Source organism: Callithrix jacchus, chromosome 11 (genome assembly GCF_049354715.1).
Source record: "Callithrix jacchus isolate 240 chromosome 11, calJac240_pri, whole genome shotgun sequence".
Taxonomy (NCBI): Eukaryota; Metazoa; Chordata; class Mammalia; order Primates; family Cebidae; genus Callithrix; species Callithrix jacchus.
The window spans coordinates 90,728,665-90,745,866 of record NC_133512.1 but is presented as its reverse complement, the minus strand read 5'-3'; the positions used below and the strand labels follow the sequence as shown (position 1 = coordinate 90,745,866).

Sequence of the window (17,202 nt, the reverse complement as noted above, 5' to 3'; positions counted from 1 at the left end):
TGTTTAGCAACAAAAGTGAAAGGCTCAGTTTTCCTTGGAAAGGGAAGTGGACCCTTTGGTTTGGGACACCGAGGCAACTGGAGTTTCTCTTGTACTAGAAAGCCTCATCTTCCCCCCGGGGGAGAAGCTGCCCACAGAAGCAGTGGGAAGGAAATGGCTCCCTGCATCCTGACCCGTCCTTCTGACCCTATGATTGCAGGATGCCTCCTCATGGCTGCCCGCCTTGGTGGACGGAGGGAGGGGCAGGTGCAGACACCAGACAGACGTGGCATTAAAACTGACAGAGGGCCAAGCTTGGGCGTTTCTGTGCTCGAAAGTGTGGTGTGATCACTTTTGAGATCCACCTGTTACTCAGCCCAAACACACTCCGCTCCACGTGCCGAGACACCTCCCCTTCTCCACACCCCTCCTGGCTTGGTGGGTGCATGTCCACAGCCACTCGGGCAGGCACACCGGAGGGCATCCCTCCCTTGCATGCCAGCCTGCCAAGAACATCCAGTGGGCGTGAGGGACGGGTTCACAATGCCAGGACTATTCGCACCTCCAAAGACCCAGGCTTAGCACTGGAACTCTGTCCTCTCTTGCAGGTGAGGTGGATAAATGCTAATTTCCTCATGCTCTTTGGTTTCCAGCTCAAAACACTGCCATGGAAAAGCCGAGAGCAGGCTGCAGCGCTCCAGCTACAGGCGAGAACACATGGATGGTGACAGCAAGCACCCTGCCCCCAGCCAGCAGCTTCTGGAAGGAAAGCCCTGTCACTGGCTTAAATACTTGCTCATTTAAGGAACACAGTAGCCCTGAATAAAACATGATTAATTTCCATTTCTGAATGTTTAGTGTGTAACAGAAATGTGGAGAATAGCTTGAACCAAACATCAGAAAGTCAACATAACGTTATGCCCATTTTGAGACAAAAGACAGCTTCTCCTTTCATATCCCCCCCCGCTGAGGCTGACGGAGGATCCACTGGGGGCCACACTGCCCTTGGTGGCATGGCCACAGGGCCTCTTAGTGGACGTGTTGGAAGCTGTGATTGAAGGAGTCAGCTGAGTGTGGCCGTCGCATCAGGGCAGGCGCTGTGAAGCTGTGTGCGTGCGCCTGTCTCTCCCACCTCTGCACTGGCAGAGGGCACTGTTCCTCTCCTGGAAATCATGTGGGAGCTGCCTTGGACGGGGGTGCTCTGGTCTGGCTGTGCCAGGAAGTGTTCTGCCTGGATGCTGGTTCCTGCCCCATCTCTCACACCGAGTTTGTTCATGAAGGTGCTGTTTACAGGATCCAGAGAAATCCACACCCACAGCTGCCCAGGCAATTCCTCCCCCATGCTGGGCTGCCAGGGCACCCATGAAGGCTTTGTAAGGACTTGAAGGGACAAAAACAAAGTGTGGCTTTTAGGGAAGCTACATGTGAGTGTCATCTACCCATTTACATCTTGTGACACACTGGAAACCTAGCCTGAGAAATGATCTTTAAGGGAAGAATAGAGAAGGGCTGAGGCCCCGCAGCCCCATCACGTGCGGAGGCTGGGCGGCACTGATGCCCAGGCCGGGGGCTGATCACTCAAAGCTGCCCAGCCTCTCATGCAGCCACTTGGGCATCCAGCAGCAAAGCCCAACATTCGTGCTAGGGGAGAAGACAGGTAGGTGAGCTGCACCAGGGTCTCCATCGTAACTATCCACAACATTGCACAGTTGTCAGAGCAGCAGAGAGGGACCTGGGCCGCGGAGACTGGTGCTCTATTCACTGGCCACGTTTGGCATTGTTACCACCCTGTTTGGCCTAAGGGAGAGGATGCTCGGCTGGGTGCGTGGCTGGTGTGCACTGGGCACCGTACTCGGGGAGTGTGGCTGGTGTGCACTGGGCACCTTACCTGGGGTGCGTGGCTGGTGTGCATCAGGCACCTTACTCAGGGAGTGTGGCTGGTGTGAGGCGGGCACCTTACTTGGGGAGTGTGGCTGGTGTGAGGTAGGCACCTTACTTGGGGAGTGTGGCTGGTGTGCACTGGGCACCTTACCTGGGGTGCGTGGCTGGTGTGAGGCAGGCAACTTACTCAGAGATTGTGGCTGGTATGAGGCGGGCACCTTACTCGGGGAGTGTGGCTGGTGCGAGGCGGGCACCTTACTCGGGGAGTGTGGCTGGTGTGAGGCGGGCACCTTACTCGGAGATTGTGGCTGGTGTGAGGCGGGCACCTTACTCAGGGAGCGTGGCTGGTGTGCTCTGGACACCTTACTCGGAGAGTGTGGCTGGTGTACTCTGGGCACCTTACTCGAGCGTGGCTGGTGTGCGCTGGGCACCTTACCCGGGTAGCGTGGCTGGTGTGAGGCGGGCACCTTACTCAGGGAGTGTGGCTGGTGTGCTCTGGACACCTTACTCGGGGAGTGTGGCTGGTGTGCGCTGGGCACCTTACCCGGGGAGTGTGACTGGTGTACTCTGGGCACCTTACTCGAGCGTGGCTGGTGTGCGCTGGGCACCTTACCTGGGTAGTGTGGCTGGTGTGCCTTGGGCACCTTACTCGGGGAGCGTGGCTGGTGTACTCTGGGCGCCTTACTCGGGGAGCGTGGCTGGTGTGCTCTGGGCACCTTACTTGAGCGTGGCTGGTGTGCGCTGGGCACCTTACCTGGGTAGTGTGGCTGGTGTACTCTGGGCACCTTACTCGGCGTGGCTGGTGTGCCTTGGGCACCTTACTTGGGGAGCGTGGCTGGTGTACTCTGGGCACCTTACTCGGCGTGGCTGGTGTGCCTTGGGCACCTTACTCGGGGAGCGTGGCTGGTGTACTCTGGGCACCTTACTCCGGGAGCGTGGCTGGTGTACTCTGGGCGCCTTACTCGGGGAGCGTGGCTGGTGTGCTCTGGGTGCCTTACTCGGGGAGCGTGGCTGGTGTGCTCTGGGCGCCTTACTCCGGGAGCATGGCTGGTGTGCTCTGGGCGCCTTACTCGGGGAGCGTGGCTGGTGTGCTCTGGGCGCCTTACTCCGGGAGCGTGGCTGGTGTGCTCTGGGCGCCTTACTCGGGGAGCGTGGCTGGTGTGCTCTGGGCGCCTTACTCGGGGAGCGTGGCTGGTGTGCTCTGGGCGCCTTACTCGGGGAGCGTGGCTGGTGTGCTCTGGGCGCCTTACTCGGGGAGCGTGGCTGGTGTGCTCTGGGCGCCTTACTCCGGGAGCGTGGCTGGTGTGCTCTGGGCACTTTACTCCGGGAGCGTGGCTGGTGTGCTCTGGGCACCTTACTCGGGGAGCGTGGCTGGTGTGCTCTGGGCGCCTTACTCGGGGAGCGTGGCTGGAGTGCTCTGGGCGCCTTACTCGGGGAGCGTGGCTGGAGTGCTCTGGGCGCCTTACTCGGGGAGCGTGGCTGGTGTGCCTCGGGCGCCTTACTCGGGGAGCGTGGCTGGTGTACTCTGGGCACCTTACCCGGGTAGTGTGGCTGGTGTACTCTGGGCACCTTACTCAGGGCCTGCTGGGCCCCATGGGCATTGGCTGGCAGGAGGAGGGGACACTTCCCAGAAGGGTGCTATGACTCTCAGGGCTGCTGTTTGAGGGACAGGGGTTCATCCTTTGTCGTGTCAGCGCCGGGATGCAGCATCTATGCCCTGTGGGCCCTCGAGGGTCAGTGGCCACATTCAGAGGAGCATTGGCTGTGCGAATATCACCTAGACGGCACCCTGGAACGCAGGTAGGCTGGGAAAATGCCAGCATCTGGAGTTTATTTCAAAGGAATGAAATATAATAGCAGGAGATGGCCAGAAGGCCGTTCTAGCTAAACTGCGTCTCAGCGCCAGTAGTCTGAGCAGGAGGCGCAAACCCTCTTGGGTTTGCAAAGACAGGACATTTGAGAGGTTGAGGCAGGACATTCTGAGCAAGAAAGCATTTTTGAAAGTATCCTAAAATAAAATTTGAGGGCTGCCGGAGAAAGGTCCACAGCTTCTTCCAGTCGACCTGCATGCCCTGTGGAGAAGTGGCTGAGGCGGGACAGCTGAGCCAGGCTCTGGCCGGGTCAGGCTGTGGTCACCACCCTGGGTCCACGCTGAATGGCGTGTGGGAACACCCGCCTCAGGCTGACCTGGGACAACCACAGGGTGCCCGCATAGTTGGGTGGAGGGATGGAGCCTGTAGGAGTGGCCATGGCTCTCGGACACCTGCTGCTGGGGTTGGGGTCAGCCAGGGCTGGGGTCAGCCAGGCCCGGGGTCAGTCAGGGCCAGGGTCAGCCAGGCCTGGGGTCAGCCAGGGCTGGAAGCTGCGTAGCTTTGTGGGTCTGCTCACATTTCTATTTGTGCTTATGTTCACATTTGTAATCCTGCAGGTGTAAACAAAGGCCTGACCAGAGTTACACAAACAGGAACCCGAAAGAAGGCGGCAGTGAATGTGCCTCGACCCTCCCGAACCCTCCAGGAGGCTGCCCACACCAGGCGGGGAGGCTTCCCCCGCACCTCTCAGAATGGGGTGACGATGAAACACCTTCCTGTGTCTGTCACCTTCAGCTTCTCTTTTCACAAAAGTAGACCAGCCCCAAGCCACACCCTGAAAGTTGAGCTCTGCCAAAGTTAGGGACTAGGCATTGTGTGTGCACGACGGAGCAGAGGGACAGAGGTGGAGAGACGGAGACACATGGAGAGAGACAAAGAGAGACGGAGAGAGGCAGAGAGAGACGGAGAGAGGCAGAGAGAGACGGAGAGAGAGAGAGACGGAGAGAGACAGAGACGGAGAGAGACAGAGAGAGACAGAGAGAGATGGAGAGAGACGGAGATGGAGAGAGACAAAGAGATGAAGAGAGGCAGAGAGAGATGGAGAGAGACAGAGAGAGATGGAGAGAGACAGAGATGGAGAGAGAGATGGAGAGAGGCAGAGAGAGACGGAGAGAGAGAGAGATGGAGAGAGAAAGAGAAAGGTGAAGAGAGATGGAGAGAGACAGAGAGATGGAGAGAGATGGAGAGAGATGTAGAGAGTTGGAGAGATGGAGAGAGACAGAGAGAGATGGAGAGAGGCAGAGACGGAGAGAGACGGAGAGATGGGGAGCTACAGAAATGAGCAGTTTCAGCGGCATGGGAGGCCTTGGGAGAAGCGGGCTGCAGGCCTGGGGCTGATGTGTGGGCATGGACTGGGCTGTGTGTGATGGAGTCGTGTCTGTCACTTCGGTGCTCTGTGGGGTGTGGGAGACAGAAGTATGTCTGGGCCAAGGCCCTGCTTCTGGGACTGAGGACCTACATGGGGCACATTGAGGAAGAGGCTGAGGTTGGGCTTTAGGACAAGGGGCTGGTGCAGAAGAAAATGGGGAAGGAAGAAACTCAAATGCAGACATGGAGACAGTAGGTAGGAGACAGTGACACATGCGCACTGCCTGGAGATGTGTGGGGGCTCCCAACCAGTGAGGAGGGGGTGGGGGTCTCCTGTCCAGTGAGGACAGCGCTGGGGGACTTCCTGTCCAGTAGGAGGGAGCAGGGGGGCCTTCTGTCCAGTGAGGAGGGTGCACGAGGTCTCCAGTCCAGTGAGGATGGCGCTGGGGGGCTTCCTGTCCAGTGAGGAGGGCATGCGGGGTCTCCCGTCCAGTGAGAAAGGCGCTGGGGGGCTTCCTGTCCAGTGAGGAGGGCATGCGGGGTCTCCCGTCCAGTGAGGATGGCGCTGGGGGGCTTCCTGTCCAGTGAGGAGGGCATGCGGGGTCTCCCACCCAGTGAGGAGGGTGTGTGGGGTCTCCCGTCCAGTGAGGAAGGCGCTGGGGGTCTTCGTGTCCAGTGAGGAGGGCACAGGGGGGCTTCCTGTCCAGTGAGGAGGGCACGGGGCTTCTTGGGTGTGGGACACACTCATCACTGGCTCTACTACTGGAACTGACAGATGTGAAAGAGGACATACCATTGTGGGTAGGAATGAGTTCAGGTTCTTGGTTAAAGGGGAAACTCATGAGGTGTGTGGAGGGAAGGAAGAGAAGAACTCTCTACAACAGATGCACAGATGGAGAGAGGTGATTTCAGCCTTGTCCGGAATGCTATCTTCCGAGGGTGTGTGCATGTGGGGTGTGTGTGCAGCTGTGCTGGTGTGCATTCGTGCATGCAGCTGTGTGTGGATGTGCACTGTGGGTATGTGGGAATGTATGCAGTGGTGCAGGTGTGCATGGGTGTGCACAGATGTGTGAGTGTGTGCAGTGTATGTGGCTTTGTGCACCACGTGGATGGGTGTGTGTGGGGGTGTGTGTGCAGCTGTGCAGGTATGTGCATATGTAGTGCCCATGGCTATGTGTGGATATGCACTGCGTGTGCAGTGGTGCAGCTGTGCATGGGGGTGTGCAGATGTGTGGGTGTGTGCAGCTGTGCAGGTATGTGCATGTGCAGTGTCCATGGCTGTGTGGATGTGCACTGTGTGCAGTGGTACAGCTGTGCATAGGTGTGTGCAGGTGTGTGTACAGTGTGCATGGCTGTGCATGTGTGTGGGTGCGCAACGTGTGAAGGTGTGCATGGGTGTGTGCAGTGTGCATGGCTGTGGGTGTGCACGTGTGTGTGGTGTGTGCCGTGTATGTGTGCAGATGTGTGTGCAGTGTGCCTGTCTGCATGTGGGTGTGCACTGTATGTGTGGGTGTGTAGGAGCATGGGGGTGTGTGCAGGTGTGCATGCAGGTGTGTGCACAGTGCATGACTGCATGTGGGTGTACATTATGGGTGTGTAGGAGTGTGCAGGTGTGCATGGTGTGCAGCTGTGTGTGCACAGTGCACGTCTGCATGTGGGTATACATGTGTGGGTGTGTAGGAGTGTGTGTGGGTGTGGAGTGTGTGTGGGTGTGTAGGAGTGTGTGCAGTGTGCATGCCTGTGTGGGTGTGCACGCCTGTGTGGGTGTGCACTGCATGTCTGGTGTGTGGGGTGTGTGCCATGTGCATGTCTGCATGTGGGTGTACACTATGTGTGGGTGTGTAGAAGTGTGCAGGTGTGCATGGGTGTGTGCAGGTATGTGTATGCACAGTGTATGTCTGCATGTGGGTATACACTATGTGTGGGTGTGTAGGTGTGTGGGGGTGTGAAGGAGTGTGTGCACTGTCTGCATGTGAATGTATACTGCATGTGTGGGTGTGTGACTGTGGGGGTGTGTGCCATGTGTGGTGTGTGCAGTGTGCATGTCTGCATGTGGTTGTACACCATATGTGTGGGTGTGTAGGAGTGTGGGGTACATGCAGGTGTGCATGTGTGTGCAGGTTTGTGTGGTGTGCCTGCATGTGGGTATGCACTGCATGTGTGTGTGTGTAGGTGTGTGGGGGTGTGCGCCATGTGTGTAGGTGTGTATGGGTGTGTGCAGGTGTGTGTGCAGTGTGCCTGCACGTGGGTGTTCACTACATGTGTGGGTGTATAGGTGTGTGGGTGTGTGCCATGTGCAGGTGTGTGCACAGTGCATGTGGGTGTGCACTGTGTGTGGGTGTGTAGGAGTGTGGGGTGTGTGCTATGTGTGCAGGTGTGCATAGGTGTGTGCAGGTGCATGGCTGTGAGTGTGCCGCCTCTCTGGCAGCTCGTGTGGTGTTGAATCCTGAGCTACCTTTTAGCGTCTGGGTGCCCAGTCTTGTTCTAAGGTGATGGAGTTTGCGCTCTGAGACTAAGTTGCCAAATGCTCAGTGGGCACTGGTGAAATGTTTTCTGTTGGACCCAAATTCCAGGAAGGAAACAGCTACCCTGAGGGTCGTTTTACTGCCATGATGATGTTTCACTGTCAGGGCCTGTGGTCATCCTGGCCACCAACTGGGCGCTCACCATCATCAGCTTGTTCCTGGTCTTCAGCTCCAAACGAGGTGACGTGACTTCCTCCGTTCAAAGGAGCTGCAGACTTCAGAAGCAAGCATTCAGAACGGATGGCACCATTTTACCCAAGTCATTTTTCTATCTTTTCGTGAAATTGAACTTCTGGAGGAAGCTTACTCTCGGGGTGTTGCTGGGCAGCACAGTCAGGTAACGACAAGGCGGTGACTTTCGCATGGTTCCCATTTCCCCTGCGAGTTTCAGGACTGACTGATGTGCACGCTCCAAGACAGCTCCCAAACACGCACCCTGAGGAAGAGGGCGAACTCCTGTGGACGCCTGGTCCAAAATGGAAGCAGCCCGGAGGCTGCTGGAGTGCAGAAAACGGGGCTTCAGGTCACAAAGTGATCTGGGCAACAGGGCCAGCATGTGTACGTATCACCTTGCCATTGTTTATTTAAATTTCATTTTATTTGAAGTTCTGGGATACATGTGCAGGTCAACGTGGGCATGGTGGTCTGCTGCACCTCCTACCCATCACTGAGGTACTAAGCGCTGCCTGCATTAGCTATTTATCCTGATGCTCTCCCTCCCGCTTCTCCCCTTACAGGCTCCCATGTGTGTTGTTTCCCCCCGGTGTCCATGTGTTCTCACTGTTCAGCTCTCACTTATAAGTGAGAACATGTGGTGCTTGGTTTTCTGTTCCTGCATTTGTTCGTTGAGGATAACAGCTTCCAGCCCCACCCACGTCCCTGCAAAGGACATGATGTCATTCCTTTTCATGGCTGCGTAGTACTCCATGGCATATATGTACCGCATTTTCTTTATCCAGTCTTTCACTGATGGGCGCTTGGGTTGATTTCATTCTTTGCTATCATCTTGCCGTTTAAAAATAGAATAGAATGGAGAACCTGGCAGGCAATGATCTCAACTGTGGCTTCCTTTTTGTCTGATGAGTCCTGAAGCGCCTCAGTTCAGGAAGGGTCTTGGGACCACCCTTGTGCCCTCAGCCATCTGTGAGCTGGGAGGGGCTTGTTTTGGCAAACAGGACACATACCACAGAGGCTCACAGCGTTTGCTCTCGACAATTTTTTTCATTGTTGACGAGAAGACATCTCCTTGCAGGGATTTTGCCCAGACCCATCCTGAAGCCAGTGTGTGTTCTGGGCCAACTCACCCATCTGGAGGGAAGAGGGTGACTGAGAGGCAGGCAGAGGTGGGGGAGGAAACAAATTCAAATGAGGTTTCCTGGGGCTTGTCCCAGAGTGGCCTCGCTGTGGAGTCACGATCACTCTTGCCTGAGGCGGCACTTGCCGTCCGTTCCCGGCTACACATGCACCATTCTCTTGGCATCCCTGGCCTCCTCTGTTCAGTGACACAGGGCCAGCTGGAAGATGGCGTGTGCCTGCCTTGACAAGGCCACCTCTTTCACTACCAGGCAGCCGTTCCAGGGGGACGGTCAGTACAGCAAGATGGACCTTCCTTCTGTGGCACGAAACCTGGGAAATCCTTGTCACTGGAGCAGCAACTGTCCTGTGTCACCTCCTCTCTCGATGGCCTCACTGTACATGCTGAGTGCTATGGTGAACCCGCACGAAGAGAGACAGATGTGCACACATCCCAGCTTCTCCCATAAGGCACTGAGTAACCGCATAGGGAAAAATCATCACCCAGCCACGCAGAGACCTCCAGACACATGTCAGTGGGTGTGGACATGCTGTCCACTCATGAGGGACACTCCTGCCCCCCTGCCCTGACCACGGGGGACGCGGCACACTGCAGCCAAGAGGCGTTTCACAAAGACAGAGCAAGGCCGCTGGCGCACTAGAAGACCTCACACCTGTGGAGTGTCCCGGACACCAGAGGAGCCATGCACGTGTCCCAGGACACGCTCCAGGGAAGCTCCCTGATGGGCATGGGGGCATTGGTCCGTGCCTATCAGTCAGTCAGTGGTTTGTTGATGTTGACTTCCTGGGCTTGGTCACTGTGCTGTGGTTATCTGAGGTGTTCACATCTGGGGAAACTGGGTGGAACGTTGGTGGATTATTTCTGTGTGTGTGTGTGTGTGTGTGTTTTGCTCAGGAAGCTAAGGCAAGGGAATCACGTGAACCCGGGAGGCTGAGGTTGCAGTGAGCCAAGATTGCGCCACTGAACTCCAGCCTGTGTGACAGAGCAAGACTCTGTCTCAGAAACAAACCAAAAACCTAAGAAAATATAGTGTTCTGAGACTAATAAAGAATTTTCACAAAATCACCCGAGATTTTCGTTACAATTGCCCTGTTGCTGGAAACTGGCCTCTTCAGCAAGCGTGAGTGATTCTGGGTGCGGGAGGATGCCGTGCCCTGGGGCATCCATACAGCGCAGGCCCTGGGGAGGCCGGGCAGTGCTCAGCGAGCCCAGAACATCCTGGGCATTCTGAGATTTATTGTCACCCTCTTTATACAAAAATGCCGCCTTCCCCCAACCCCCAATCCAGGAACGGAAAGTGAGCATCCGAGGTGCTGCAGGGATCGCCAGTGGACCTCTGGGGGCCCAGATGTGCCCCCGCCCACGCAGGACGGGCGTGAATGAGGCAATCGGCATGCAGCTTGTGTTAACCAGACCCTCCCCACACTCCTCTCAGGAACATGCCGCAGGGAGGCACCTTCAATGGGCCCATGTCCCAGAGCAGGGACAGACAGTACCTTTGTCTGGACCATGCCGGGTCTCTGGTCCCTCAAGTGCTCCAGGGTCGCGGCGATGTCAATCTCTTTAGCACCTGCAACAAACCACAAATTGGGCTGAGTTCAGAGCACAAGATAATCCACGGCGCGCCTGTCAATCTCCTGCCAGCCACGGTCCCCCGGGCTGAGAGGCCAATCGAAAACGATTACATTTCTCCCTCAGCAGGCTAGGTGCTCACGCAGACGACCAAGGCAGGGGCGGCTTTCATTAGCATGAATTCCAGAAAGCTGGGCTGACAAATGGATGTAAGATGCCCGTATAGGTTCTTGCCAAAGTCGTCGCCGTCACAGACCGAAGCTCTACTGCTTTTCTTTTTTTTTGGTGCTTTAGAGATGTGGTAAGTCATAGGAAGCGGTATATACACTTTGATTCTGATTGTGTAGGGTTATATTTTAATTTAAAGAGTGAAAAATCGGATCCATTTAGATTAATTGACTCAACCTTAATATTGACCTGTAACTGTCAAATTCCTGGCTTTTTAAACTCAAGGGTTCCACGTTTTGGGCCCAGGTGAAGGCAGCTACTCTCCCAGCTCGGTAGTTCACCGAAAGCTCCACCCTCCTGTAGATGGCACCTCTCTCACGGCAGGTGACGCCGGCTACACGCACGTCATACTATCTCGGTTTAACATTTTAACCTTATAATTAATCCAACACATATTCTTGTCTTTCCATCTTGCTAGGTTCCTTATAGAAGGATTGTGAGCAAGATGGTCCCAGCCTCTCCAGCGTGTGGCAGTTGAGAGGGGAGAGAGGACGCGGCCGCCAGGATGAGAAACGCAGAGTGGTGCAGGATGAGGAGACGAGGCGGCCCCAAAGCGGGCCAGGGTCCCACAGGGAAACCCACATGGGTGCTGGGCACTTCACGTCACCTCTACCGAACACGTTGAACCGAGAACTGTGGTCACCCCGGTCGCAGGTGAGGAAACAGACACGACCAACGGCTTGTCCAAGCCACAGAGAGGAGGAGGCTGCTCTCACTGGAACCCCAACTGCCACCGGCAGGATGGTGCTGGCTGAAGACCTGAGGGGGCCCTGGGGGGCTGGCAGTCAGGTGGGCTCTGGGCCTTTCTCTCCGGCCACAACCTGGGCACACACCACATTCCTCACCCAGCAAGTCAGGAGAGTGGGTTTATAATTGCTAGGGCTCCTCAGTTTACTCTCCCTGTGGGCTTCATGGGGTGGCAACCGAGAAGCCAGTGGGGGCTTGGGCTCCAGGAGGATCAACCCCCAGAGTAGTGGGTGCCTGCAAAGCACCTCCAAGCCACAGGGTCTGCTTCAGAGCTGCAGGCAGCCAGGAGGAAGGGCAGGGGTGGCGAGGAGGCTGGGGAGGACATGCGTTGGGGCCAAATGTCATGTTTGCATGAAGGGAAAGCAAAGCAGGCCGTGCGGAGAATCCAGCCATCAGGACAGCCCTGCAGAGGGGCAGGCGCTCCACCAGGGATGCTGGGCACGAGATGACCACCCCACCCACTCCGCCTGTCCCACCCAGTGTGCCTGTCCACCCAGTGTACCTCTCCACCCTTGAGCACAGAAGGCAGACACACTGGCACCCCAGCTGGGGCCAGGCTCCTGGTAATGGGACTGGTCCCACTGTTGGGACTAAGCTGGCCGTCCCTCCAGCTCCTATCCACTGGCCAAAGGACCCCATTCTCCTGGGCAGGGAACACCATGAGGGCCACCACCTTTTAAGCCCGAGCTCTGCAGCAGGAAAGGGGCTGTTGCTTTGGGGCAGCCCCTGTGAGCTGGGCCGCCAGGGACTGGCTGGCAGCTCATGCGGGTGGAAGGCCAGGTCTGGTGCCCGGGTTGGCCTTATGCCTCCTCTTTGGGTGTCCAGAGGCTTCAGAAGTCGACAAGGCCACAGTCAATTCAATCTTTTTTTTTAAAAGGAAATCCATACAATTAAAACAGCCTGACACAGACGGGTAAGTCTGTTAAATGGTAGAGAGGAGGGGAGGAAGCCGAAGGACCCCTCCTGCGGCCACGACTGTGGCTCCCGAGGAAGCCGCTTCCTCTTCCCACGGCCATCCAGCAGTTGTTGCCTGCACAGCGGAATCACAGCAGAAGCCTCTCTGAGACAAGCTTGTCTAACGAAAATCGAGTCCCTACGTGCAGAGCACTAGGTTAGTCTCAGCTCCATGGCACGGACGTTTGTGCTTCAGCCAAAAAAATCTCAGAAACGCCCCACGTCGTCTGTTGCACCTGACTGTAACTTTGCTAGGAGCTGGACACACTGTCCCTAGAACTTTGCTGCAATTTAAATGTGAAAGCGGCCACAACTGTAGGTAGAGGAGTCAGCTCAATTCACGGCATCTTCCAAGCACCTCAAGTCGGCAAAGAGGCTCAGGCTAAACACAGACCACAGAGGGGGCTCACCCAAAGGAAGGCCACTGGCTACCACACACCCCACAGCCACGACACACCCTCCACTACCCAGCACAGAACACACACCACACATCCCACAGCCACGACACACCACAGACCATACACACCACACACCCCACAGCCACACACACCACACACCCCACAGCCAGCACACACCACAGACCTCACACACCACACACCCCACAGCCAGCACACACCACAGACCACACACACCACACACCCCACAGCCAGCACAGACCACACACACCACACACCCCACAGCCAGCACACACCACATACCCCACAGCCAGCACACACCACAGACCACACACACCACACACCCCACAGCCAGCACACACCACAGACCTCACACACCACACACCCCACAGCCAGCACACACCACAGACCACACACACCACACACCCCACAGCCAGCACAGACCACACACACCACACACCCCACAGCCAGCACACACCACATACCCCACAGCCAGCACACACCACAGACCACACACACCACACACCCCACAGCCACGACACACCCCATACCACCCACCACAGACCACACACACCACACATCCCACAGCCACGACACACCACAGACCACACCCACCACACACCACAGACCACACCCACACCATACACCACACACCACAGACCACACCCACCACACACCATACCCCACACACCCCATACCCCACAGCCATGACACACCCCACACCCACCACACACCCCACAGCCACGACACACCCCACACCACCCACCACACCCACCACACACCCCATACCCAGCACACACCACACACCCCACAGCCACGACACACCCCACACCACCCACCACACACCACAGACCACACCCACCACACACCACACACCACATACCCACCACACACCCCATACCCAGCACACACCACACACCCCACAGCCATGATACACCCCACACCACACACCCACCACACACCACATACCCAGCACACCCTACAGCCACGGCATACCCACACCACTCACCACACACCAGACTACACCCACCACACACCCCACATCCACTACACACTCCACACCCACCACAGACCACACACACCACACAACCCACAGCCAGCACACACCCCACACTGCACATTCTGCTTGATTGGCTCTTTAGAAATCATCCAGAAGCAATGGCAAGACGTTTGCTGTTTAATTGCCACGTGTAAAAAAGAACATAACTAAACAGCTTCCTGATAAAAATGACAAAGTATTTCTATGTACAAGGAAACCTGCCCTCTCATTTAGAAGGGAAGTAATTTTGCAGAAGGCGTTGGCCAGGTTAATAACTGCTTGTAAACTGGGAAAGGTACAGGCTCCATCTAACTCTGGGTCTCGTAACTCCTCACTACCCCCGATGCTGACCTCAGTGAGATGCTGGCCTGGACCGTGTGGGTGAGGACAGCCGAGGTGCAGAACCAGGGAGCCCCACATGCGGCAGCCTCACGCCCATGTTTAGAGCACGCTGTCTGTCTCTGGCTGTGTGCTGCTGGGTTGGAAACCAGGTTCTAATACACAAAATGCATTACAGCCAGTCTTGTGTAATTAAAAATGTAAGATGTCTATTGGCTTTTAAGAAACTTTTCCAACACAAAAAAGGCCAGTTAAAGGCAGCAGTGCTGGAGTTGCTGTCAGATGCTGAGTGGTGTCGGGTGATGCGGGGACGCTGGGGCTTCAGAGCTGAGGGGTGGGTTTCCGTTCTGTGCGCCTGTGCTGGATGTGGCGGGGAAGCTGGATGGGTCACCCTCACCTCTGGAGGGGCTTTCCTCCCGTTTCCAGGGTCCAGGGAGGGTCCAGTGAGACGAGGCATGATTACCTAGAATTCACAAAACACATTTGGTGCTCAGATCTGAGTAAACCCTTCTAGGAGAGAGTGAAATCCAACCTGTTATGTTCTCTGACGCCTTCCAGGCATGAGACAGTGGTGGCTTCTGTGGGGACCCCTCAGCTTCTGTCACAGGAGCATGAACCTCAGGAGGAGCAGTCTGATTCAAGGGACAAGGAGCTCTCAGCCCTCCCGAGATGTCACATTGAGGGTTCGTCTGGGGCTGCGTTAAAACCTCTCTCCTTCAGGTGGCTTAGGGTACCGTACTTTCTTTCAGTCTCTGAAACTTCTTTTTTAGAACAATTGTCAACGGCGACGTCCTCTGAAGGGCTGTCTGTATGATGACACTAGTGTGGAATCCTGGGAGACCCTACAGTCCCTCACTGAATTCTGGCTGAGCTGTGAAGCCATCAGGAGCTGTAGCAGGTGAGGCGAGGAAGGGGCTCTTCCTCCACGTGCCGTGATCTCTGGAGATGGCCATTGCTGATGGCTTCCTCCTGGAGCCGCCGTGGGTCCTCGGATGAAATGTGATGGGTCAAGTCTCTTATTTCACTGCATCGTGGCTCCCTTTCAATGAGGAAAAGTGAAAAAAGGTAAGGAGAAGCCTTGCCAGATCATCCCCAGAAAATATGGGAGAACTGGGCTGGGATAGAAAACAACACGGAGCATGCCTCTGAATCACACTGAGCCTGAAGCCACAGCCGAACAGCGGAGGAAGTGGAGTTAATGCTTCAAAAGCACACAGCACCAACATTAGGTCAGCAATGGTTTAAGTCAAATAATTGTCTGCCGTGGATGGCTCCTGCTTCTTGCATGCTAGAATTAAGAAGGCTTCATTATGTGAAGTGTGGTGGAGACAGAAGCTTTAATAGAACTCGTGCCTGAGATCTTTTGTAAGGGACAGACCCTGGCGGGTGGGCTCAGGCCGGGCGCTGCGTGCTGCCTGGTCTCATGTCCTCCTGAGCACGGGTGCGGCCAGGCAGAGCAGGGGGCACCACGCCGGCATTGATAGAGCACCTGCTAGGTGCACAGGGCGGGATAGGGTGGGCGTGTGTCCCTCTTCACTTGATGAAAGGCTTTGCGGAGTGTAAAAGGATTCATTTAAAGCCTCCGCTGCATAGAAAGCTCCCTCTAGTGCATTTAAAATAGAATTCTCTCTTGAAAAATCCAATTTTGCTGACAATGTGAAGGTGCAGCCAACTAATGTTAGATTCCAGGTGAACAGCAAGGCCCCGTGGGTGTGACACTCAAGTGAAAAAGCCTGCACACAGCCGAGGAGTCAGAGCACACGCAAAGGAAGTCCAGATGGAAGGAAAGAAAGGAACTTTAACAACTGGGGACAGAGGGCGAGTCCACAGAGAAGCTCCAGGCGATTCCACCTAAGAAGCGTCGTGACGATGAGATGCCGTGGACTCAGTGCAGCCACTTTCTGCCACCTGATCAGGTTTAATTTGAGTTGTCACGTCGGGAATGTACAGGTGACGCAGGCTGCCATCTTGGCCGCACCTCAGGGTGGTGAGCACTGGCTGAGTTGGTTTCTCCCTAGGGTTGGGCTGCACTCTCGTGGCTGGGACACCCAGGAAGACCCACCTCTCTTGCTGCTGTGGACCGGAGAGGGAGCCACAGACACCACGCTCTGCATGCTCCACTGGCGCCGGAATGGCCCTGGGTACCACCCTGTGCCCAGCTCAGCAAACATGAATCAGTTTCACCATTGTTTCCTGACTCACTCAGGGCTCATTGGGTTAAAAGTTTACACATTGGTTAAATACATTTTTTAAGATAACAGAGGTTTTTTTTTTTTTAGCTTTAGATAAAAAATGTTAGCCACTAAACGAAAGCCATTAAAAGAATATTTGTATTAAAGTATTAAAACTATTTGTCACAATGAAAGAATTCACTTGAAGTTAAAGGAACCCGGGCAAATATGCCACTGGTGTCTCTTTACAAGACTTGCTTCATTTCTCTTGGACTCTGTCTCTTGGCTGACCGAGCCGTGTGACTCAGCTCATGGCACTAGACCACATCCTCCCAGGTAAAGGAGTGTGAAGGCGGACGGGTGGGGGTGTGCTGGGGGACCATCGCACTGTCTCCTGACCGCCATTCTTCCACGTGGCTTCCGCAGCCTGCTCATGGATAATAACCGGATGGGCACAGGCAAGTTTTATTACAGTTTTACTCAGAGGCTTTGCAAACGCAGGGAGGCAATGTATTCTTTTTTCTTGAAGGTAATGACGATGTGTGCCTAGTGTTCGAGAGAGAGAGGCTTTTATCTGCATGAGTTAATTTTCTCAACTCTACCCTCTGGAAGAACTGAAGAAAAGCTTGGTCCTAACTAAATGCATTCGAATGAAGGATGAATGGGGTTATTTCAAATCCGGAAGGAACAAAGTGGAATAGTTCCTGTTTTCCAGGAACGCAAAACTCCTCACTCTTCCAGGCTTGGGGTGCTTCTGCTTTCGAGCTCACCCTGTGGGAGGAGGGGCTCTGAAGGGCACAGACACCCAACCTTTCTAGCTCTTCATGTTAGCAGAGGCGGCCCCAGCACTGCACTAGGTGGCAGAGGTCCCAGCTAGA

The 17,202-nt window shown here is 55.6% G+C and overlaps 2 protein-coding genes across 34 annotated transcripts in view; one reads left to right on the top strand and one right to left on the bottom strand.

Moving 5' to 3' along the window:
* LOC118143820 (uncharacterized) overlaps positions 1-9,941 on the top strand; it is a 112,519-nt gene extending 102,578 nt beyond the window's left edge. For 17 of the 18 annotated variants that reach the window (XM_078343332.1, XM_078343330.1, XM_078343327.1 and 14 more), the window contains one exon: positions 633-9,941. In XM_078343332.1, coding sequence (XP_078199458.1) covers positions 2,066-3,406 — 1,341 coding nt within the window. In that variant the 5' untranslated portion in view covers positions 633-2,065 and the 3' untranslated portion in view covers positions 3,407-9,941. The remainder of the gene's footprint in view (positions 1-632) is intronic. The other variant, XR_013524106.1, reaches the window with a different exon arrangement.
* Positions 1-17,202, bottom strand: part of PTPRN2 (protein tyrosine phosphatase receptor type N2) — a 1,018,236-nt gene that overhangs the window by 1,714 nt on the left and 999,320 nt on the right. For all 16 annotated transcript variants that reach the window (XM_078343304.1, XM_078343314.1, XM_078343301.1 and 13 more), the window contains one exon: positions 10,376-10,449. In XM_078343304.1, coding sequence (XP_078199430.1) covers positions 10,376-10,449 — 74 coding nt within the window. The remainder of the gene's footprint in view (positions 1-10,375; positions 10,450-17,202) is intronic.